This window comes from Solea senegalensis, linkage group LG5, assembly GCF_019176455.1.
Source record: "Solea senegalensis isolate Sse05_10M linkage group LG5, IFAPA_SoseM_1, whole genome shotgun sequence".
NCBI classification, from domain to species: Eukaryota; Metazoa; Chordata; class Actinopteri; order Pleuronectiformes; family Soleidae; genus Solea; species Solea senegalensis.
The window spans coordinates 7870261-7895251 of NC_058025.1; the positions used below are offsets into that span (position 1 = coordinate 7870261).

Consider the following 24991-nt stretch of genomic DNA (forward strand, 5'->3'; position numbering starts at 1 on the left):
TAAAGTATACACATAAAAAGTTACACTATACAAACACAACTTATATACTATACTGCTATTATTATATTATTATTTATATTTTTATACTGTAAATAATGTATATTTTGAATTGTGCTTTTCAGTTGTATGATTTAGTCAAATCTGTCCATATTAGACGCGTGTTTACTGTATTTGTAACAATCCAATAGCTTTTGCTTGTTTGTTTGTTGCATATTCATACATTTAAATAAATATGACAGTTTGGTTCTCATCAATAAATAAATACAGAAATAATTGGAAATTGCATTAAACATAGCATGTTTTTTTCTGAAAAATACATGCAAGGACATTAAGTTTAAACATGCATATGTTTAGGAAAATATGAAATATTAAAAGATTAAAAGTGCTGATGTGTAAGTGATGTGCCTTAAATGCACTCACACTGAGCTGTCAGGTGACCTGAAGTGAGCCGAGTCAACCTGTAGACAGCACAAGTGTTGTCTGCATAATGCATCATGACTTTGTAAACTAAGTCGATCACGGGAGGACAGCGGTGCATCCGTCCGTCAGTCAGTCAGTCACACAGTGTATTCAAGGTCAGCATTCATCTTACTGTACATATCATAGATAGAGTCAACAGTGGCGGAGAAGTTGATGAGGAACTTTTTGATTTTCTCCAAGCATTCCTCGTCCTTCACGTCTCGACCTTTGGACAGGGCCTTCAGGAAATCCGACTTGTATGGAGCCGCAAACAGAGCTGCCTGAAAGAAAGCACATGTACAGTACAACACTACATTTTAACATCTACACAGACCAAGCCAGGATCTCTGAAACACAAATCTCTAATCTGTCTTTGAATACTGAATTTTATTGTATACATTTATTATACATGGGTCGCTTTTTTAAGAGGGTAGTAATCTAAAGTGAAGCCTGAGAATAAAAGGAATTGGACTGGATTTAATTTGTTCATGTTAATGTTGTCTGTGAACCCTAGCACCAAGGGTTGTAAATAGATAAATATACAAATATCTTACCTTGAAAAGCTGCTGCACAAACCAGCCGTGGTACCTCTTCAGTGCTACTTCATAGGCTTTGGAAACGTTGACTCGAATGAGGTTTGGGTTGCTGTCGTCCTTCTCACCGTCCACCAGGCTTTGAAGAAAGACTTGGATGAATCGCAGAGCCCTGATGAAAAAGAAAACAGACATGTAGTATACATACTTGTTTATGGATGCTGAGCTTGCCAAAAACATTTAAAGTTTCTCAAACCTTTTCAGCCACATGAGAGCGAAAGTCGCTCCCACTTTGGGCCACTCAGCTCCATGCATTTCCTTCTCTGCCTCCACCATTTGCTGCAGAGTCTTGAAGCGTCCTGGGTTGGTGTCATAAACAGCCTTGATTTTCTGATGGTTAAAACAATATATTGTTTATGAATGAATGAGTTTTTACGACTTTACTGAGCTCCCTACACGTTTAAGAATAAACATACTTACTGTGATGTTGCCGGATATGTCAGCTTTAATTGGTGCAAAAATGGTAGAGCCAAGGCAGTCTAAAGAGAAATGTTTACACAGGGTGTCAGTGAGGATTGAGGGTGGAAAACTACATGGAACACAGGTGAAGAAAAATGATTGTTAGTTTAGTACATGACTTTATCATCAGGGAAGTTTGGATTTCTGCTATTAATTGGCAAACAAGAAACATGTTTATACATGTCAGTGACTCAGCACCACTAAAAAAATGCTACAGTTACAGTAATTTTCCCTTCATGAATTTTTGCTGCGTCTGCCGTTAAAATCCCGAGTGACACGTGAACTCCACTGCTTCAGAGAATCATCTACAGTAGATGAGGAATGTTGGAAATGATGTGCACGATCTGTATCATTTATTGCAGTTGTGTAATTTAATGTAATTCTGTTCTATTACTGTAGTACTGCAGTAAAGTGCAAGACCAACTTTTGGAGATTATTTGTTAATGTTATTGTTGTTATGCTGTTATCATTCTGTCACAAAACAGCATTATTCATATTCTGTTTCCTTCATCTTCCTATCAGACCTGAGCGAAGGAGCATTTGTGTGAATACACCAGCAGTGGAAGACGGGTGGTGTCGAGAAACATTTATCCCATCAAACTGGATTTTTTGGAGTAGTAGTGGATTTTTTTTGTAGGCACTTCTTTGTGTTTCCAGTCTTGTTTGCTTTATTAGTACAATGTCGCTGACGTCCACTTCTGTCTAGACATAAAAAAAAAAAACTTCCAGTGTGCAGCACGGGAAAGACGTTGGACGACACCAGATCTAAATGCCACTATATTGAGGAACACGGAGAGAGTCCAGTGGAGTTTATAAGCTAAATCATCATTGTGTGAACTCATTTGACAACGCTTTTAAATGTAACAGACATTTGTTTATGTTTAAAATGTATGCACTCCAGGTTTTAATGACTTGAAGTTAAACACTGCTGCCCACAATGACACCGGAAGGCGCAGCTAATTACTTTATTATGCCATATTAGGCGAATCATGACAGTACTATCATCAAGTGTCTTTTTAATTGTGCTGCTGAAAAGACCTGCGTACAATAGGACATCTCGAGTCCCGACCACACACGGCTCCTGGCAGATCCACTGACACTACAGACAGCTTTCAGCCCCTGAGCTGTTAGTGGAAACTACTCATGACAAAGTCCCCTCTTTTGTGCGGACGTGATGCATCTTCACAAGTCTGATGGCATCATATCTTGTTTCAGAGACACCTGCATCTTCTGCGGCTGTCTTCTGTCTGCAGTTATTATAGGATTATGCATAAACTACTAATTCTATAATAAATAGTTGGATGCAGCCACAGTGAGCGATGCTGTACAGTTGCAACAACACAAGGAGGAGAGTGTTGGAGTTGTCAGTCAAGTCCGGTCCACACACTCCAGACAAAATCATTTAAAGTACACAGTGAGACTGTGCAGTACTTTAATGGCTTGTAGGAAAGTTGGCTAAGACATTTCTAGGTCAGAAAACACAATGGTGTCAAGGAGGAAAAGCTTAATATCAGCATCAGACTTGGTTCCTCTCAAGGGTTTCACATGGCAAATTCAATAGAGGACCTTTAGCATATTAATACAAAATGAAGCTGCACAAAGATGCCCTGGTGCACCATGCCACCAGTGAATGGGCATGGGGAACTCAACACCGTACTAATCAATTTTCACAACTTAAAATCCAGGCCAGTGGATTAAATTATGCATGCTAAATGATTGTGGACAACTTGATGGAGAGAAATACGATCCCAAAAAAAGATTATGTTTTGGAAAGAGCAAAGTCGGCTTAGCAAAAGTGATGTGACAGATTTCCCTGATGGCAATTTTGTGTCAGTTAATCAAAGTTGAACAAATCCCATTTAAAATATTAACAGTGTGTGAAAATGATAATTTGCACAGGACTTCTTTCGAAAATAAAAACCTCTTTTTCAAGCATTCTCGTGCCTATTCAGCTCCGGTATACTCCATACAAATCCACATGCTTAAACCTTATCAATTTCACTTGTACAACAATGCTTGTAACTACCAGCCTCTGACATTTCAAACATTATAATAACCTGACTAGAAATAAACTTGTGTCTAAAGGAGCATCAGTTCTCTGCAGGCAGTGACAACTGAGAACTTTGACATTTATTTCCCTATAACTTTGTATCCAGGAAATGTCACCATATAGTCTCTACTGTGTGTCACACTGGAAAATTAACTTACCAAAGAACGGTGGAAGGTATGACACAGCCTCCAGAAATGGTCTGGTTTCCACCTGTCTGTCGGCTGGCAGCTGCCTGAACTGGTGCTCCATTAGCAGAGCCATCTCTTGGGTTCAGACACACACTTGCCTCTGAAATGATAGCAACAGGCTGTCAAGGCTGCACTGCACATTTACAGTGACACCAGGGGGACACCAGGAGAGAGGAGAGGCGCTGTGTGTGTGTGTGTGTGTGTGTGTGTGTGTGTGTGTTACCTGTTTAGGACCTTTTCTGGCATACACACATTAACCTTGTCAGGACCATTAGAGAGCAACCCCTGGTCCTAGTGAGGCTGAACATAATAATTGGAATAATTGAATAATTGGAAACAAGAGATAATATTTGAATGTATGTTGTGGTTATGGTTAAGGTTAGGGATAGCCCTTTGTTTAGTCCAAATGAATGAAAGTCAATGAGAGCCCATAAAAAGAAAGCTGTAGAAATGTCTGTCTGTGTGTGTGCATGTATTGTTTATTTTTGTTACCTCCTTATATAATGATAATAATATAATGTCGCTATTTTCATTATTATTATTGTTGTTGCTGTTGATAGCGGTGGCAGTGTTGCTGGGGTTGTTATTGTTATCTTTATTAGTAGAAGTAGTAATAGACTATTACTACTTCTAATAATGATGATAAACGACTACTTAATAGTAGTAGTAAAATTAGCAGTAATAGAATTAGTAGTAGTTATGGTTAAAACATTTAGGAAATACATTACATGTCACTCATCAATATTGTAGTACTACTATTGTAGTAGTAGTATTCCAAATGAGGTGAAATCCTTTTATGACGCTATACTACTAATTTCGCGCTTTGTTTTCCCGGTTCTCTGTTAAGTTTGACCGTTACGTCGTCCCGTAGCGTGCGAGTAACCAGGAAGTGTAGATCGGTAACTAAGGGACACTAGGTGGTTTAGTAGTTTTCTGCGTAAAAAGATAAAAATAACGGCTGAATTCAACAAGCGTCGATAAAAGAGGCAGCTACTCCTCAACCGTTAAGGTAAATACGTGTCATTTATCGAGCTATAACGACTCTAAACTAAGATACTCGCTGTTATCGGCTGGATATCAGGGGGTGAAACTCTTGACTTGTTTCTTTCCGAGTAAAAACTTAGCATGTAACAAACATCATATACTGGATACTTTGTTTAAATTAATGCTCTTTAGTGTTAGAAAACCGCTGTTTGGCCAGATAACTGAAGTGAGGATTATAGGTTAAGGTCGTTAATAATAATGAATATTTAGGTATATGGCTTTGCCGAATCTCTCGGCCCATGCACCCAGCCGGTCCCGGGTCCTGGCCAGACAGTTGGTCCGGCAGCGGGAGCAGGAGGCCCGGTGTCGGCAGCAATGGGACCTGCATGCTCGATACTTCAAAGAGCAGACTTTCTGCGGTAAGAAACAGGAGGTGTGGAGCTCCCAACAGTCCTATAACCAGAGGTAACTCCCCCCTGCAAGCAGCACACATGATCATGACACACAAACCTGCACATCTTGACACTTATTTGTAGACTGGTTGATCTACGGTAGTGTACAGTGATTTAGTTAGGTACCTATCAATAATGCACCAAGGTTGGTTCACATAAAGGCTACCTTTTTTTCTAAAATACTGTGTTCATTTTTTCTCTCTGTCAGATTTTCTTCAATAAAAATCTTTATTTATACAGTACAGTGTACAGAGAATTCTCCAGGTTCTCCAGTTCCACCTACAGTGCAAAAACATGCAGATTTGGGGATTAGGGAAAATTAATCATAGGTGTGATTGTGAGAATGAACCAGCGACCCCTCATGTGGAGGATAAAGCAGTAGAAGATGAGTGAGTGTACAAAGAAATACAGGTTATCATTAGCTGGGACGGATTATGAGCCACTGGGCCCCTGGGCACAGACTGGAAAAGCGCCCCCCTGCTAATATAGAGATCAAATTAAGACTGTACAAGTCTTTATTTAATGTACTTGAATAGGAAGCCATTGTATTTATCCCTATATATAAAATCATATAAAGTAGTATAATGCATAGTGTTATAAGTTGTAGATGAGAACAACATTTGAATACCTGAAGGAATGTCATCAAAGACTATTGCAAATTCTCACATTCTCTATCTCGCCTGAGATAGAGAATGTCATTATCAACCAGTTTTTGTCATTATCAACCAGTTTCTTTAGAAACGCTTTATGAAGTCATTTGTTGGATGAAAGAACCCACAGAGAAGGTGTCACTTTGGGCTCATTCACGATCAATGTCTGTCTACTCTGTCTGTTAAATCAACTATGTAACGGAAGACTTCAATGTTGTGTCAGTATGACATCATACCATAGACAGAGAATGAAGGAGGATGACAAAGCCAGGCTGGAGGAGCGCAGAAATCGTCTCAGGGCCATGCTTCAAGAGGAGCAACAACAACTGGAGGCGGAGCTCAAGGGTGTGGTTCCTGACAACAGAACATTGGAGAGACAGTTGGTGCAAAAAACTGACGAACTCCGTACAGCAAGAGAGGAAAGAAGAAAACAGGTAGTGACACTGACATAAGTGCATGTGTTTTTGTTTGCAATGAAATGTGCGGTGTTTGATTCCTGTCATTTCTGTTTTTTTCCGTTTCTCCTCAGCTTGCACAAGAGCTGTTGAAGGAGCACTGGAAGAAAAACAACTCAGAGTTGCGAGAGGTAGCCCAGTTTTAAGTACTAATGCAAATCTAACAGGTTGTTTATCACTGTTGACAAAGTGATAAATAGCTGAAGAGGAAACTGACACTTATTGACAAGATGTCCAATTGATCTGGAAACAAATATTGACTGGATATTCCATGACGTTCTGTTTTCAGTGCAGAGTTGACTTGAGATAATGAAATATTCTGGAACAGTGGTCAGGTTCATCAATATCCCTCTATCTCACCTATAACAGAACTTGTTCTGCTAATCCGTCCACAGGTTGAGTCGACATTACATCAAGACCATGTTGTCGGTCAGTGGCAGGAGCAGATATCTGAGAAGAAACAGGTAAGAAATTCATCAGTGTTCTAGAAAAATAATATAAGGATAAGAAGTGTTTTTTACCTGCAGGAGTTAGTGATCAGACTGTAAAAAAATGCCTCTTTGTTGCTTTTATGTATTACTTTCCCTCAGGCCAGTGTGGTCAACCACAAGTCATTAAACTTTGTCATGTAACTAATTATTTATGTAAGGAATCCATTTTTAATTGAGCAGCGCTGGTGTCATCTGTGACCACAGTATCAAGTCTGAAATGCTCTTGTGGTGATCCTCTCAACGTTGTCACATCACTTTGAAAGTTGAGACACCCGCTGTAAATGACCCTTCTCTTCAAACATGCAGCAAGAAGAGGCAGAGCAGGAGGAGAAGAGGCACTTTGAAAACGAGTACGAAAGGACCCGGAGGGAGGCTCTGGAGAGGATGAAGCAGACGGAGGAGAAAAGGAAAGCAGAGGAGCGCACGCGAGCACAGGAACTCTGCAAACAGATGGAAGAACTGAACCTGAGAGAAAGAGAGGTACACATTTTGCATTAAATATTGTATATCTGTGAAAACATTGATGATTTAATTAGTTATATATATATTTGTTTCCCTTTTTTTCTCCCAGGCTGCTCGTTTAAAGAAGGAGCAGGAGGATCTGTTGTTGCAGCAGTGGGAGCTAGAGAAGATAGAGGAGGAGAGAATGAAGGTGGAGGAAAGGCAGCAAAAGTCTGAGATGGGGTGAAGGAAACTCTTTCTGCTGATAATAGTGTTCTATTATATTTAGAATGATGATGATGACGTGGGTAGATAATTGGAACTCATTTGTTGTATTACAGGAAATTCCTGATCCGCCAATATCGGACTCAGTTGAAGAGAAGAGCCCAGCAAGTGCAGGAAGAACTGGTTCGTCTGCTTTACCTGTAGATACTGGAGTATATTCCAGAAAGAATCCATAATTTTGTTTTTGATGGGATGCTTGAATTCCTTTGTGTCCACCAGGAGGCGGACCGTAAGATTCTGGCAGCCTTGGTGGAGGGAGAGGAGGAGGACAGGTGGTTGGAGACGGCACGGAGGGAAAGGGCTGTTGCTGATGCTGCCTGGATGAAACAAGTGATTGAAGAGCAACTTCAGTTAGAGCGAGAACGTGAGGCTGAGTTCGACATCTTACACAGGTGGGTATCAGGATTCAAGCATCGACTCTGTGGGAGGAGACTCCCATCTTCTCTGAAAATGTAAACCAACGTATCTCATCCATTTTAGAGAAGAAGCTCAGCAGGTATGGGAGAAACGAGAAGCTTTGTGGGAGAAAGAGAGAAAAGCCAGGGAACGACTCATGCATGAGGTAAGTTTCTTTTGAATACTTTGATGCTTCGAGTGAAATGAAATTATTTAATTACAGAGAAATGTGTCTTGTTTTCTTGCTAAGGTTCTCGCTGGACGACAGCAGCAGCTAGAGCAGAAGATGCAGAAGAATCACGAGGCTCAGGCAGAGTCGCTGAGGAGGCGAGAGGAGTTGATCCAGGAGCTGGAGCAGGAGAAGGAGATCAGGCGGCTAGAGAAGGAGCACGAGGAGGGGCGCAAGACAGCACGGATACAAGAGTTAGATGCTCAGGTCAGGACATGCTTCAATGGTTTACTTTTTGAGAAATTAAATTATTTCATGCTGCCACAACAAAAGCTTACTTATGAGAAAAAACTATTTAATAACACAAAATCAGGCCTAACGCTGTTTGCATTTATGCCCTGTAGGTGGCGCAGCAGCGTCAAGAATATTGGGAGGAGCAGCGTTGGAAGAAGCAGGAAGAGGAGCAGGAAAGAGAGGCCATGCAAATCCAAGAGGAAGAGCTGAGGTCAGAGGTGCAGAGGATGGCCAAGAAAGGACACCAGGAGAAGGTACAAAGATGAGTAATTATTCTAAAAGCTCAAATTTAGAACGGTCAATAATCAACAATAAAATGTGCTTGAAACTTTCAGATTCACAGCAGACCTCGATCCGCCTGGACATGAGCATTCTGCAAGAAAACAAACATAAGTGTTTCTTAAAAACAACTTCCACATGGCGATTGCAAAACCTCATGAGTCATCATAGGCTCCAGTTCAACAGATAACATTTAAATTTAATAGGTTTGATTCTCGAGATGTGCCTCTTTTCTCCAGATATTTCAAACAAGTGCCAAATAGATTTTTTTTAAGCTAGATATTATTGTTTTGACAATTTCTGCATAGAGCATAGAACAGAGAAGATTCTCATTGATGGACGTGTGTATAAAAAGAATGTTAATTAAATTTGCCTTTTAATATATTTGATTCATTTCAGTCATAAGGCTTGATGATAATTCAGTGCTGGGTGTTCATATGAAGTGTTTTGTGTTTTTTTTACTTTATGTTTTAATATCCTGAAATAAGATTTTTGATGAACAATAAAAAGATACTTCAAAAATGTTTCAGTCAAATAAACTCAGTGTTTTATATCACCGCAACACAGATGAAAAACCATAAATACAAACTATGGCAAACCACTGATTGTAGTTATAAATTAAGTTTATTTAGAAAATAATTTTTATTTCCCCCCAAAAAAACAACTTAGGAGTCGCACTCAATTACATCACCTCGATCAGATTTCTAAATGGTTTGAACATTGGGAAGCACAATAATAACAGGAGAGGTCCACAGGTTTGTCCCATACGTTGCAATTTAAATACAAAACCAGCAGCAATGGAACCGAGCACTCAACACATGAATGGATGCACAGTCTGGCTCTTCAATAAATATCACCAACACTGCAACGACACGACTCCAGAATACAATTTGAGCCCGTTCAACAAATCATTTATGACATCTTAGTGCTGGTGATGAATAGAACTCGACACCTAAACTAGTGTTTTTTTCTTTTTCTCCCCCTCATTCATTGACATTGCAAATGGACACGGGACATAAAACGGCTGTAATAGTTGCACTGCAGATTGGATCACACCGGGGAAAAGGAGACAAACCATATCAATAGCTTATTCTTTTTTTTGATGCAACAAACATTAGCAATGAGCAGAGCTTCAACGTGTGCACAAATGAAGTTTCCCAACATTTAATGGTAGTTACCTAACTGTTCAGTTTGTTTGTTTTTAAATGCAGTATTATGCTTATAACAGTGTTAGTAATGAGAGGAAGCTCCATTTTTTTAAATTAGTGTCAACTAAAGCGTTCAATGACAAAGATTTCATTCATGGCTTTTTTTGTTTATATCTTGACTTTGGACAGAAAAACACAGCTGTTTCATTCAAATGATTGACTGTACTGTGCTTAAATCCTAAGTTTGAGTAACTTACTTAAGTTGGAGTACATTTTTACTCCAATTTGTGCAGATTAAAGGAGAGAGAATCGTATTTCTCTGGCCTGCTGCATGTCGTCTTTGCCTGAAGAGAAATTGTGCTACTGCGACAGCTGGGCATCTTCAAGTAAAGCTGTCGACTTTAAATTTTGTCAATACTTTGTCATAAATTTAAAAAAAAAACAAATGCATGCATATACCACAAATACAAAAAACAACAACAAAAAGAACCATTAAAAAAATATAAGAACGCCGTTGAGATGCTCAGGGCTTTGGAGCCCTGTAAGTGCTACTAGTTGGTATTCTCCTTTGTGGTGATGGTGACAAGCTGCTTGGCAGCCTTGGCAATGTCATAAGCACATTGGATGACCTGCTGAGTGACCAGCTGCATGTCCGGTCCCGGGCAGCCCTCTGAGGGCGCTGCCTTCCTACACTCGCTCTGAAGTCGGTACGCACTGGAGGTCAACAGACGCAGAGAGCCTCTCACAGTCTCCGAGCGTGGCTTCTGCAGAGGAAGGTGAAATTATTACAACGTTATCTTGATACTGTCCGTTTAAAATCAGTAGAGCGGTGCTGACGGTGATGACAGTTCAATGGAACTATAACAACCTCTGCTGGTCTTACACTGAATCTGACCAGAAACTACTACCGCACGCTAAAAGGACAACTACAAGTTGACGTATTGCTGTATTCAGACATTGAATCTTAGGTATTCATGCTTACATTTAAAATAATAAATAAACTAGCTGCTTAATTGACATTCTTGGATGTGGTTGTTTTCATACCTTGGGAAAGAGGGCAGCCATTTCTGTCACAGCCACATGTATTCTTTCCGAGCAGGGTATGAAGCTGTGAGGAGAAGAACTTTGTCAGTGAGTTCAACATAAAGATACCACATCAACAGATATTGATGAACTTCAATTTTACCCCAAGTTATTACATGCAAGTCATTTGTTGTGTTCAAAAGACATCATGCATGCTCTAAGTGCAGCTAAAACATGTTATAGAACAGGTTACACACGTAAACACGCACTATGTAACAAACTAAAACTGCCTTTTAACATGAAATACACTGTTCAGTTGCTGCATGTTTTGTAACTTTTATCTTTTCAGCAAATACATGGAGTGAATTTAGAGTTAATTGTTTTAGTTTTAGTTGTAACTGCACTAGGGCTGGGCAATAGTTCGGTAACAATATATATCATTTTCTTCACTTTCAACATAAAACGATTCCACATATACCAACAGAATCTGAACTTCCAGTGAAGTCTCCAGAATTGCAATAAATAAAAGTTCAGAGGCATCACCTGCAACCAGGCTCCTGTTGGACTCAATCACACTGGTGTCAACTCATACTTTATCTGTCTATTTTCCTCTAAATGGCAACATAATTTACACAATTGACACCGTGTGTTATTACAGAAGACCTTAAACTGGTGATTAAAACTTCTTGGGACATTATATCACATTATAAATCAAGTGAGACCTCCCATAGGCCTCCATGTAAACAGTTCTTTTAGCAAACAACAGAGGCGCCCCCTGTTGGCTATTCAATATACTCTCATTTTCTGGTCAGATGGGACCTTCATTTTTATATACAGACTATGATATCCATACTATATATATGCATTGTGCAAACACACACCTGATATGAATGTTTTGCCTCAGATTTGTATCTGTTTAAAGTGTAATTGTCCTTTTCTGTCTAATTATCTAAGAATCATAGTCACTTTTTGGCCATATCAGCTTCCCGAAAATGATTAGTTTCAAGCTTTCATCAGCACATGAGAGAAGAAGAGTGAGCTTGTTAGAGGGTGAGAGAATAGAAAGGATGAAGCAGAAACAGTGATGGAGAGGATGAATGAAACTGTGCCTGGGAGGCAGGGACAGAAGCCAGAGTACCAGGAGGAGGGGTCAGGGGACCGGAGGCTGAGTGGCTGAAGGGGAGGAGAAGCTTTCTCAGCCCAGGGTACCAGAGTGCTGAAACATCCCAGACTGTGCCTGAGCCGACGCACACCTTCACGCTCACATGGTCTGCTCACAGGAGTCAAGTGGGTGGGTGGGGACGAGGGGGGGGCATCGCAACACCAAAACAACATCACAACAGCAGAGTGGAAGTAGAATGAGGAGGGAAGTGAGATTTGCAGAAAAAAATGAGGAAATTCTAGAGAGTAAACTTAACGGAATACACAAAAATGAGAAAGGAACTTAAAGTTTTAAATGGAAGCAAGGAAATTAAAGCTAAACACCACGTCCTAACTTCATATGTAAGACTTTTGTAAGATTCTGACCTGTCGTGTTTGTTCTCCTGAGCTGCTCGAAGCAGCTCCTGGATATTCTTGGTGATCTGCTCAGTTTTGCGGATGACGTCTTCAGTGCTGGGAAGTGTGGGGTCCGACTCCATCTCCAGATTATCCAGCTCCGGGATAGAACTGCCCTCCCCCAGCCAGCCACTGCTCCTCAGCCTCCCTCTCCTGCACAAACTGCTGGAGGAAAATCAAAATCACATCTACTGCCAAACCTCATGCCTTTTGTTTTTATACCAATTTAAAAATTTACTCTTACCTAGAATCATCTACCTCAGAGTCATAGAAAGTGTTGTCATAGTCACTTTCTGGCATGCTGCTTTGCTTCTCTAACTTTGAGGCCTAGAATAAAGAGAGACAAGACAAAAAAGAAAAAAAAATCTGATGATGTGTCACATACATCACAAATGAGAAACAGCTGCAGTGAAATCACAATTTGACACTGAAAAATCAGGTCCACAGCAAAAACATATGCTGTAGTTGTTCCCTTTTTCTGTTTGTGACGACGGACTGGAATATAAACGTGTAAAAGTGGCACAGATGTTTGGCACAAGTCAATAAAGCTGTGAAGCAAGACAAGAACACATAATACATTTACAGCATCAACAATGGGATTAGTTAGAGAGAGTTGGCAGCGCCCAGATACTTTACCGATGACCTGATCTTCATTAAACACTCAGCGTGTTAATTCGTCCATGACAAATTACAGTTGACTCGTGGACCATGATTAAAACTGTTACGACTAGTTCTCAGCAACGTGTGCCTGAACCATGTCCCACTAATCACTAAAGTAAACATGAAAGGGGATTTTATTTGGGAACAGGATGTGAATGTTGTAAGAATGAGTGTATGAAAACTAAACACATACAAGACAAATACTAAATGTATCACAGAAAATGGGATTGCATCATTGTCCTCCACCAGATTCACTGTGACCTGAGCTGTTCATTGTCAGTGATCAACAGCTACAAGCAGATTAAACTACATTCATGAACAATGTTAGAAATATGCTTTAAAAACCGTTAACATGTCACTGACTGAACCTTCCACTCTGGTTTGAAACTATTCAAATTCCAGAGAACTTTTTTAAGACTCTAAATCATATAGTAGTCCTGAAATGACTAGAAAGATGAAGTTGAAGTACTAGAGCTGTATGTTAGTTGTATGCAAAACACTCATGTCTCATAATCCAAATATATACATATTACAATCTTTCAATCTTTGTCCAAGTATCACAACACAACTCTCCACTTGTATGGGGTACACATCGCAATGCTGCACATATTAGCTCGTCTCAGGAAAAGTGATTTGTTTACTCATGTTTAGATAATTCTTTGTTTTGCCTGAAGAGATGGTGTGTGTGTGTGTGGGGGGAGGGGGGGGTTTAGACAACCAGTCCTGGACAGTGATGAGGCCATGCTGTTGGAAGCTCACAGTGCAAAATGGGACAAGCAGTTGTTAGAGTCAGAGTAAAGGAGACTTTTCTGTGTAGCCAGTGTTTGAAATGAGAAATGTATATACTGTATATGTATAAATGTATATATTATCTTGGCTGGAACAAAAATCCTTACAATCAAACCCTTTCAACATCATTTGCTACACAGGTTTCCATGGCGTTGACAGAAAGCTATAAAATTGAAAGATGCTACATAGCAAAACACAACTTTTTTTTGCTCAGTCTTTAGCATTCAGGCAGGTTTTGTCTTTCCAAAACCACACAATTCCACTTGTGTGTAGCTGCAAAATGAGGATGATGCTGGTGAAGAAAGGCTTCTGGCGATTACAGCAGCCCATTCTGGCTCATGCAGCAGCAGCAGCGCACATGGAGAGCAGAGGAGGGTGAGAGAGGAGGAGAAGGAGGTGGAGATGGTAAAAGGCTCCAAGGTAGGCTGGGCGTGTCCCACAAGGTGTGGAACAAGTGAGGATGTACTTAACCTTGTGAGCACTTTCGTCCTTCGACCAAGACAGGGTTGATGGAAATGAGGGGAGGGATGAAGAGGTGGTCACAAAAGCGCCTCTTTCGCTCTGAGGACAGGGTTCAAATCACATTTTAAGGAAACATCTCTTAAATTAAAAGTAAACACAAACTAACGATTTTGATTTGATTATACTTGACGTCCAACAAACCTCTTCAAGTCAGCCGTTGCGTTATTAGATACTGTGTATTGAGAATGGAACTGAAAGAAACCATTACCTGTGACCGATGTCAGGGTTAGACAGTCCTAATACTTCAGAAATGTTAGCAGTAGTTAATAAATGTTATGTGGAAAGATCTTAGTTATTTTTACAGAAAATCCTCCGAGATTTACTCCCTGAGTATCAACAAAATAAAAGGAGGATTTTCATCAAGAGAAATAATTCATAAATTCAAGTTTAACTGGAAAGAAATATTATCCGAACCAAAGACAGCAGTTAAACTAGGCATGGGCATTTCTAGCAAAAATGCTATACAAATATGCAAAGGTATTATTCATCGAATAGTTGAATATTCTTAACTCCAGCGCATGAGAGCTAGTTAAAGTACTGCATGGGTCACAGCTAACGAGATGCATTCAAGGACCCTGGTAAATTCCATCACTTCTGCGGGATGCACATCGGGTTGAGCTTGCTTCAAGGTGCATTCAAGAAACCTCATACATTTTATCACTTCTGCAAAGACACATGCTACCACCTTGTGATAATAGACGCACTAAAAATGAGGTACTCTTCTAGATATTTGTTTTTGTGAATGCAATCACTGATAAAACCTTTGTCTTTTAAATATATTGACAATAGTCACAGTAACTGATCAACTTCTTATAACTGAGCGAATAATCCGGTGCTCATGCCCATCCCTAATTTAAACAGGTGACAAGGAAAAGTAAGAAAGTGTGTGAATTTATCATGCATTACAAAAACACAGAGTATTTGTATGGTAGTTTTAATGCTTCATCAACATAAAACACAGTACAAACGTTCAAAAAAGAACATAAAAACAGCATCACCTTGCTTGTACAGCTACGTTTTGAAGTTGGGTCTCTTGCTAATGAACAAGCAGCACTCCAGCACAGCTACATACATACAACAGTGTCGTGTACAACGGAATGCAATGTGACTGGCTCATCTCTAAATGTACGGTATTGTGATTTTTGAATGACTTCGGACGTTACAGAAAAATACCCAGTGATGGAGGAAAACGGAAAAAACAAGGTGGAGAGAAACATTTTGCAGACAAGGTGGAAACAGGAGGAGAAGTCATGGAAAAGGGAGGCAGTGGAGAGGAAAGAGCAGAGGAGAGCAGGGAACAGGTCTTACTTACATTCTTACTTACATGAGTTGGGAAGGGTTGCAGGGTGGGGATGATTTTCTCCTCAGGGTAAGAAGTTTCCCCTTTAGGGAGATAGGGCTTCAGGCCTGAGCCGGTCTCATACATAGACATGGGCCGACTGGCCCGCGCAGACTGCCGGCGTTTCAGGGCAGAGGGGCTGGAGGGGTCAGGGTAGTCTGAACCGCTGGGGGTCTGATAGATAGAGGTTGTGACCTGCCGCTTGAGAGAGGTGTTCTCGCTTTGCAGAGTTTGCAGCTGGAAGAGACGTAGCAACACACTAAGAGGTGCACTCAGCAAAGCAAGCTTTTTTCCCCTGCCTTTAGCTCCCATTATTCCTATAAATATTTATGTTATTTATTGCCAGGGTAGAAAAAAATTCAGTTAATATCTAGAAATGTTTACCAAAAAAAATCTCATCTCACCAGTATACAAAACCTAGGGCTGCTTGTATTATGTTTATTATATTTTTGTTATATTTAGCTGAGGATGTTCTATTATTCTATTCTATCCTTAAAGAATAAACGTGAATAGTGCTATCAGGTATTTGTTTTTACAGAAAAATTATCCTCTATTCTTGGTTGGGCATAAAATCCACTCAAACTAATTCATATCACCATAGTTTCATCTGACCAACTTATATCCTCACAAGAATAAACATTTCTTTTTGCCATGGTCTAAAAATGCAAAGCAGGTGACAAGCAAGCAAAAGGTTGTTTCACAGGTAAGCAACACAGATGCAGTTAAAGTCAAGGTGCAGCTACAGTACAGACAGACTGAGAGGCATTCAGGAGTGAACAAAATCAAGATGATTTTGTCAGACATACACTGGCGTTAATCTGTGCAACTAAGTCCCTGGTTCCAATTCAACGAGAAGACTGCGTAATGTGGAACTGTTGCGTACCTCTATTATGTGAAATGACAATCTATTAGGACTACCTCAAAATGTCATGTCCATATGTTGTTGTGTCCACAGTCAGGAGCGAAACAGTGACCTCAAGTGCAACCAAGACAGTCACTCCAAAAAAAAGATGAGATGCATAATCGGCATCCATCATCCAAATCAAAACACTTTTACCAAACATATGTCATTATAACATTTGTGGACAACATTGTGTAAATGTGTCATATGAATCAGCAGTTTGGTTGAAGCAGAGAAACACCTTTTTAGACTTCTGTCTAAAGGAGTAAAAGGAGTAGGATCACCACCTATCAAATGTAAACAAGTCAAAAATGAACAGCTAAAAACATTCTATTCCATAAAAAAACAGCATCTGTGATGAAGCAAGGTGCACACATAATTTAAATGAATCACTATGAACAACAAAAGGGATTAAAAAACAGTCATTTGACGTCATGCTCTTAAAACATGCTTGTTAGTAACATTAGACAGAATTACTTCCATCTGAAGTGCGCAACTTTTGGTGATTTTTTTTGCACAGTGACACAATATCTCAACACTGTTATGCACACAGAGAGTTGTGTGGAGCTGAGAGGCTTAACCAGCACTGACAATGAATAAAACAGACATTTGTTTATATTTCAAAGTTACGCACTACAGTTTGGACTAGAATATATATTTTACAAAAAAACTGGCGCAAGGATGCATTTTTTCTCAAACCAACAAAACAAACCAAAACAAACAATACTCTCCAGGTTACATTCAAGCTTTGAAATTGGACATGCTGGCCAAAACAGAGGGTGGACCAGCAGGGTGTTACAGCAGCCTTATGTTGCAACAGAGCATCCTTATATAAGTCGCTCTGCCATCATTATAAACCACAAGCTGGGCCTGCACACCAGAGAGTGAACACACTGGGTAGGAAATGAGCTCTGCTGACCACTGTGGTCCCCCCCAGGCTGGCCCCCGGTGTTAGTGATCTTACAGGTGGAGCTCGGTGGATACCTTTTTCTGCATCAGTCTCAGCTCATCACTCAGGTTGTTGTTGGCTTTCATGAGCTGCTGGATCTTGCTTTCGGAAGCAGACAACGCATTTTTCACCTCCATGTATTCTTGCATAGTAATAGGGCCGTCTGAGAGGTCAGAGTCCAGACTCTGTGGTATTCAAAACAGAACAGAAATGGCACCAACACACAACTATCGAGTCTAATGTAGTTTTAGTTTGTCAAAGTAGCACTGCGATACCTTGGTTCTATCGCCTGTGCTCGATGGGAGCTCCTGATCTGTATCCTCATCGGATGCCACACTATCATAGTCGGGCTGGTCATTGTCCTGGCTATCACTACAATGCCTGACAGCCGCACTCTTCAGGATCAGTTCAACATTGTCTGAAAACAAATTAAAAAAAAACTTACAATCAAGAAACCTTCAGTGCCAGTAAGACCTTGGAACAAAGTAACAATTAGACACTAACCTTTGGGACTAGATATGGAGTTGCCTTGTTGTCTGCGCTTCGCATCACTTAGTATGTCGATCACGAGCGTTGCAAATTCATGTGCGTTAAATCGTGCAAGCTTCTGTCTTCCCTATAAATAAAAAACACAAAATGAATATGTACAGTATAAGACGTAAAGACAGAGCAACTGCGTGTGAGTTCTGTTAAGCTGACTTGCCTGGTTCCGTGTGGATGAATACTCCGGATTCACCGGGAGGAAAGGCACCACCGTTGTCTCGGTCACCAGGGTGCTGTGATTCTGTGTGGCCAACCACACTACAGGAAACACAATCGACTTTAACGGATGAAGCACTGGACACTGTAGGTTTTTGTGGTTTTTGCCATCATTATTATTATTTTGCAACTTCAAATTTTTAAGCTTAAACTGTTTGGACCCCATTGTGAGTTTAGAATAGAACAATTGAGGACAGGTCACATTTACTACAACACACTAACAAGATCATGTTTACCTTAGTGTGCAACCATGGGTATTGTTTTAGCAATTGTGGCGGACAGTAGCACTTCCTCAGTGAATTTCTCACGTGCACTTCTGTGTTTTTTCTGTCTAAAACAGTCATCTCTCATTGGCACTTCCTCCCCACGAGCCTCCATTTCTTTTTTCTCTGTTTATTTAATCACTAGCTAATAACCTTTTAATACCCAGAATACAGAAACTGTCATCATGATAAAATTGTGCATCATAATCGCATTATTGTCATCCTTCTGCTATCAATGCTGCATTTAAATGATAACATTATTATATCTTTAAGTATCACTAGTCTTATTGTCATGTCTGCCAGGACATAAATACAACAGTCACACAACTGTTACTCAAAGTATAGACTGGAAGAGTGCAGGAAGTGAGGAAGAAACTACTACCACTCGACCATGATAGTTAATGCAGTATCCATGCTGAACGTTCAATAAAACAGTCTAATGATCAGGAATGCAACCATGTGAATTTTGCCAACTCTCAGAAAATAGCTCTGTATGTTAATTTTGGTCTGGAGCCCCCATGTAAGGATACAAGACGACACACGTAGACTTTTACCTGCATCTGTCTCTCGTCGGTCCACCTCATCATACACGTCCATGGCAAGTTCCTCGAATAAATGATTACTGAGCTGCATTTAAATGAGAAAACGATGATTAAGACAAGGAAAGAAACAACATTCAGTACAAGAAAAGAACAATGTTTCATGACTTACAGACTGCAGTTTCTTCCTTGCAGCTTTGGCCAGTTCTGATATATCTAAACTGCTACAAACAGAGAAATAACACCGATTATTATAGCCGGGCTGAAAGGTGAACACGACCCATAATTCATTCTCATGAATACTTACATGTTCCTTATTCATCACAAGTAAGCAGTGAAAAACATCAAACATGACATTTCAGTTGTAAGCGGAACGGGGTTACTTTGTCACAGTGTAATTGTTTGACATTAGAGTTGTTTCATTAATTAGCAACTACACAGCTTTTGGGTAAATCTACCAGTTCACTGGGTTTGTTGCTATCAACTCAAAGAACAGATGTAGCAGGGACCTCGAGTCAACAGCATGTCAGAACAGGCCTCAAAGCAACAATCGTAACATTACTTGTATGCTCTGTCCTTGCTGTGACTAGTCATGCAATATAATCAGACTTGACTGAGGGAGGATTTGTCTGTAAACAGCATGAGTGCAATAAGAATTTATCCCTTCAAACTGCTGAATGACTGCCTCACTTCACTAGCACAGTGTCGCTGTCCCCGCCGTCTGTCTCGACATAGAAACAAATCACTTCCTGTGTGCAGAGCGGGAAAGTCTCTGGGTGACACAATATCTAAACACTGCTATATACTGAGAAACACAGAGAGAACTGTGTGGCGCTGATAGCCTTAATCAGCACTGGTGTACTCATTTGACAATAGCTTGTATGTAACAGACATTTGTTTATGTTTAAAAGTTAAGCCTTTCAGTTTTAAAGCGTATGATTCCTTACCTGTCGGCCATTTGTGGAACAATGAAGTGCTGGCCATTTTTATGATCTGAAAGGAACAAGAACATTCTGAAATACATACTATACATACAAAATGTCATCAGTGGTCATTTTTATCTGACTGCAGTTTTACATAGATTAAATTTTCCATTCGATTTCAACCAAATGTGATACATTAAAACATTAAATTGGAGTAGAGCCGAAGCTACCTCTCTCCTCACCTAAGCAGAATAATCACACAAAATTATGTGCACATATTATTTCTATGTATTTCGCACACATATACCTTTCAATTCTCTCACAACATACCTGGTTTCCTCCCACACAAGTAGAAAGCCAGGCGATCAGTCAACTCATACTGAATCTCCACCAGCCTTTCAGCCAGGTCGTGGTGGTTGGCATCCCTACAACAATGCATATTTTTTTTAAAAACATTTCAGAAGGGGGGGAAAAACATTTCAGTTTGCATAGTAAAATATGTTAGCAAAAAGTTAACCTTGCAAAGTCGATAGGTGTTTTACCACTGCTGTCAGGGGCTCCAGGATCTGCCCCATAAACAGTTAATAGTTCAGCCTGAGATACTTGCCCTGCCTTTGCAGCTACATGCAAGGGTGTGTTACCTTTTTCCTACAGAAGAAGCAGACTTCAACTCAGCAGAACAGCCAGAGCACAGATGAAAATTAAGTTTTTATATAAAGTGGATGAATCTTACTGGGTGAAAAAAATTAGCTTGTGCTCCCAGGGATAACAACCTCAAACATGTCTCCAGATTCCCAGTGCGTACACTTGAGTGAAGTTGCTGTGGAAATAAAAACAGAAAAATTGTCGATAAAGCTTTTTTATAAACGTTTTTTTTTTCAGTTTTCTTCTTATCACTGAGGGTAGCTTTTTCTCCTCACCTTACTTAAATCTTTAGCTGTCAAGCTGTCATCCTCTCGACAAGGCATACGGTGGACGAATGCCAACATTTGATATTTGGCTCTTATAAACTCGGATTTGTTTGGGCTTGTGGGGCGATGTGAAATTCAGGGGTTCAAAAAGAAAACAGAGAGACAGTGATTGACAATGCAGCACATATTGACAAGGTTTATTATAATTATTATCGTATATAGTAGTCCTTTTTTACTCACTGCACTTTGTCCTGAGGGTTGGCCTTGCGTTTTCCACTCATCACAGACGCAGGGTCCAAAAGGGAGTGCTCCCATATTGAATTTGCACCATTGCTGTATAATGTCTGAACCATCTGGGCAAAAACAAACTGAAACCTTTAATATGCAGCCCATTGATTTAGCCTGTAAAATGCAGGCTGGCTGTTCCTGAATAAACACCTTCTATATTTGGATGAAAATCAATACAGCTTAGTGGGATCTGATGCACAACTGTTGTCAAATTATTTATCTTGGGGGGGAAAAGGGACGGGGTTGCTGAATTTAAAACTACAGTAACACAGACTGTGTCCAAGGGCAACATGACCTCAAGGCATTTCAGAAGAAATTCAGCCTCAACAACAACAGCGTCTCAGCTCAAATTATACAGAAATGCATCTGAATCAAATGTAAGTCTTCAGAGTAAGAGAGTGGGAATTTTACCTGCAGCTGTGTATGAGGCCATGGTGTGTGTGTCAGGTGGCGGACTTGAGAGCTATGCCTTCCCAGACTTCGATGCACGCTGCAGCATTCGTCACAAATCAACACGCCTCTATTCACAGAGGCCCAGCGAGGTTCTGAGAGGTAAGAAAACAAACATATCACAAGTCCGCTTCTCTTTTAACATGTAGTGCCATCATTCTAATCACATATGTGCTAATCTAATTTAAAGTGAGTTTCACTTCTCTATTTTCTTTGAAACAGCGCCAGTAGAACCCCAAAAATAATGTTGATCTCATTCTTAACCAACCATTACAGACTGGTAATAAAAGCTTAAGAATACATCCAAGTGTCAACAGATTCTTTACCATAGACCTAAATAGTTCTCTAGAAATCATTTTAAAAAGCAACAGTGAGCCACCCCATTGTACCCATTTGATAAGAAAATAAAAATAAAATAAAAAAAATCAGAAGAAGTGCCTGGCTCCATACAACCATAAGCAACATCATTCAGGCTAATGATACATACAAATACTAGACACAAACATTACATGATGGAATGTAGGTTAGACACACATGCAGCATATTTAAAGAAGAATCTGAGAAATGTAACAATAGACATTTGAGGCCTTTTTGAACCCAGTTACAGCTGCAGCCTTGCACTGTGAGAAAAGGAAGTGTAGGCTGGAGCACCACATCAACTGTATGGTTGAGAAATCAAGCAGCTTCCTCTTTCAAAACATTGTAAAAAAAAAAACCACAGATATCTGTTATATACATTTACATGGCAGGTAATGCCTGGTGTTTGAAATTGATTACATACAAAGTATACACTGTGACCAAAATAAATGTGTACTTAACCTTGACCAATTAAGCACACTTTTTATTTAATTCAACTATCTGAGGATTGTGTTGTCATTGACTCTGATGGCAGCAAATATCGCAAGACCAGACTGAAAGACTGGCACAGTGACGCCACGGACAGTGAAGATGGTAAATATCTTAGCAGCAGCTGAGGAGTGGGAGGAACAGCTGAATGGTTTGCTGGTCAGGTTCTAGCACATGAGTTTTCTCCAAAACATACTTACCGCCAAGACATGCCTCTTTTACCCTTTCCTCGACAAGTGCTGCTAAATGTAATACCACATCTTTGAAACTCTAAAAATATTCACAGCCAACAACTGGCAACAGTTGTCTGGAAGAGCAATCCGGTCCAGCTGCTGTGTAGACCTGGGGGTAGGGTAGGGGGGGGGGTTAACTAGTTTGACATGACATGATGAAAAACAAGGTACTAAAACCAGAGTATTCCTGAATACTTGGCATGCTATTGCTTTCCTTCATTTTCCTTTACAGTGCAATGAATTAGTAGTTTTTTTATTGTTTAAACAATCACTGTTTCTGATTAAAAAATGTCTGATTTACTCACACTTTACACTACATAGTGCCAACAAGGAGAAAAAAAATATTTTGCATTGAATGCCTGCGGTCAATTCACTCAGCATCCTGTTTTGCTTCCTGTGCCTGCTGAAAAACATCACGTCATTTCTATATAAACAGGACCTAGACACAATGCAGCTATTACTTGTTCAACTTTCACAGAAACAATTTACTAATTTAATTGCCCAAACTCAACTCAATTTATTTTCCTTCTCATTTAAAAGGAGCCGATGTAGTTCTGATGACACATGTTGAACACATATTATTAGGTTGAGTCTAATATTTCAGATGGAGATATCAGTCTAAATAAAAATCTGCTGCCAACCTCCACAGAGACAGAACAGATACTGCAGACTACACATCACAGTCCAATCTGACAAAAATAAGAGATTTGGATGAAGGAAGTAAAAATTTACTTCTGAGTAGTCGATATCCACCGATAAATGTAATTTATTGAGTCCCTAGTTCTCCTTAACATAGCAGAGAGAACGTGGTTGATACTAGTTGAATTATCAGTAAATGTTGAATAATTCAAGACAGAAACAGCTGAGCAGTTTCATTCTACTTTTTGGACAGACATCAACAAACACTTGTGGCGCAAGGGCATTTGACAAATCCAAGGTAAAACTTCCGGAGTAATTTCATGTTGATGGTTGTGTTTTCAAAATACATACACATTACGGTATTTCTATCTATCCACATATCTAAATACATATTTACTATTATTTGACACAATACAGAGATCTTGTAGTGCTTGTAGTCCTGATGATCTGGTTGATTACTGCATTTCAAATCTGTTAACGATAGCCACATTCTAATGTGCTACTTGAAACAAAACTACGTTAAAAGCAGCTACAAGCATCGAAACGGATCACAAACCAAGCAACAGTGGATGGAAACGGTTAAAGAGACAGCTGCTGAAGGTCTGATTGCAACCCAGAGCCCCCGTGATAATCCGATCTGACAACTACACTGACAACTTGCCCAGTCAGTAACTAAGCCGACTGAGCCAGCACCGATTTTTAACTTTATAGTAAGAAAAGTGAAGAGAGCAAGGCTTTGGCTTATCTTGACATACAACACTTCGGGACATAAATAATGGCAAAATAGACTGCACGGATTGTGTGAATTCGCTTACCTGGGACACTACAATCGGCGCAGACCTCGGTGTTTCGCAGCCGTTTTGACATCCTTATTGAGCAGAATATGCCCTCAATATGAGCAGAGTGGGCTGCTGGGCGTTAAGCTAATCATTGATTATTCTGTGCGGGTGCCTTCCGCATTAGCAACACCTAAGTCAGCTAATTTAAAAAACTGCTGCTGCTTCGTTTAACCGTGGACTAACGTTTGCGTTACGACCATTATTACGTTGCACCACTTGGACGAGGTGGTACAGCACGGCTCCCCTTTAACTTAGCACCTGGCTTACTAACTAGTCCTTCGTCCGTTAGTTGAGTTTATGGCCAAGTCTTTAGTCCACCACGGCCCAGAGCTACAGCAGTGACAGGCAGCCAGCTTATAGGTGCAGTACCGCCACCTACTGGGCTGGAGGGTTGGGACAAGGGATTTAGCTCTTATTCAAGATCATTATCTTCATTATGGCAGTATCTCTTTCTGAAAATGTGTACACCTATGGATTAAATTTTTTTTTCAAAACATGAAATATCAGTTTAAACTGTGTGACATATAATGGTATTATAACACAAAAGTTGACAAAAAAGATACAATATTATAACGATATTTAACTCTCTCTCTCTCTCTCTCTATACATATATATATATGTTTATATATATATATATATATATATATATATATATATATATATATACATATATATATACATATATCATAACATATTGTATTATGTTATGACATTTTTAACTTTTTTTCCATGGAGAATGATAGGAGACGAAATCCCCCAGACACCCCG

The 24991-nt window shown here is 39.8% G+C and overlaps 3 protein-coding genes across 15 annotated transcripts; 1 reads left to right on the forward strand and 2 right to left on the reverse strand.

The window, feature by feature from the left end:
• Window positions 1-310: 310 nt before the first annotated feature.
• On the reverse strand, window positions 311-3844 carry gltpa (glycolipid transfer protein a). The gene is made up of 5 exons (XM_044027002.1): window positions 3720-3844; window positions 1473-1531; window positions 1249-1382; window positions 1014-1164; window positions 311-740 (listed from the first exon to the last, which is right to left on the reverse strand). The coding sequence occupies exons 1-5, from the start codon at window positions 3820-3822 to the stop codon at window positions 558-560; spliced, it is 630 nt and encodes a 209-aa protein (XP_043882937.1). The 5' UTR covers window positions 3823-3844; the 3' UTR covers window positions 311-557.
• Window positions 3845-4626: 782 nt separating this feature from the next.
• LOC122769960 (trichoplein, keratin filament binding) lies at window positions 4627-9034 on the forward strand. Of its 2 annotated transcripts, XM_044026892.1 has the most exons (13): window positions 4627-4758; window positions 5004-5198; window positions 6059-6269; window positions 6365-6421; window positions 6686-6754; window positions 7088-7261; window positions 7353-7465; window positions 7564-7630; window positions 7727-7899; window positions 7988-8069; window positions 8154-8339; window positions 8477-8620; window positions 8702-9034. In XM_044026892.1, exons 2-13 carry the CDS (start codon window positions 5008-5010, stop codon window positions 8732-8734), a joined length of 1500 nt encoding a protein of 499 aa, XP_043882827.1. In that variant the 5' UTR covers window positions 4627-4758; window positions 5004-5007; the 3' UTR covers window positions 8735-9034. The 2 variants fall into 2 exon arrangements, with proteins under 2 accessions (XP_043882827.1, XP_043882826.1); XM_044026891.1 differs by having other exon boundaries at window positions 4627-5198.
• A 135-nt stretch (window positions 9035-9169) lies between these two features.
• On the reverse strand, window positions 9170-24582 carry git2a (G protein-coupled receptor kinase interacting ArfGAP 2a). 12 transcript variants are annotated; one of them, XM_044026877.1, is made up of 22 exons: window positions 24200-24581; window positions 21628-21761; window positions 21169-21281; window positions 20938-21043; window positions 20751-20837; window positions 20535-20665; window positions 20348-20442; window positions 20042-20087; window positions 19402-19407; window positions 19267-19318; window positions 19110-19182; window positions 18237-18334; window positions 18038-18149; window positions 17809-17951; window positions 17569-17718; window positions 15669-15920; window positions 14294-14383; window positions 12618-12700; window positions 12344-12535; window positions 11955-12086; window positions 10838-10901; window positions 9170-10557 (listed from the first exon to the last, which is right to left on the reverse strand). In XM_044026877.1, exons 1-22 carry the CDS (start codon window positions 24249-24251, stop codon window positions 10345-10347), a joined length of 2424 nt encoding a protein of 807 aa, XP_043882812.1. In that variant the 5' UTR covers window positions 24252-24581; the 3' UTR covers window positions 9170-10344. The 12 variants fall into 12 exon arrangements, with proteins under 12 accessions (XP_043882812.1, XP_043882811.1, XP_043882823.1 ...); XM_044026876.1 differs by having other exon boundaries at window positions 12344-12538; XM_044026888.1 differs by lacking the exon at window positions 15669-15920 and having other exon boundaries at window positions 12344-12538; window positions 24200-24582.
• Between the last annotated feature and the right edge of the window lie 409 nt (window positions 24583-24991).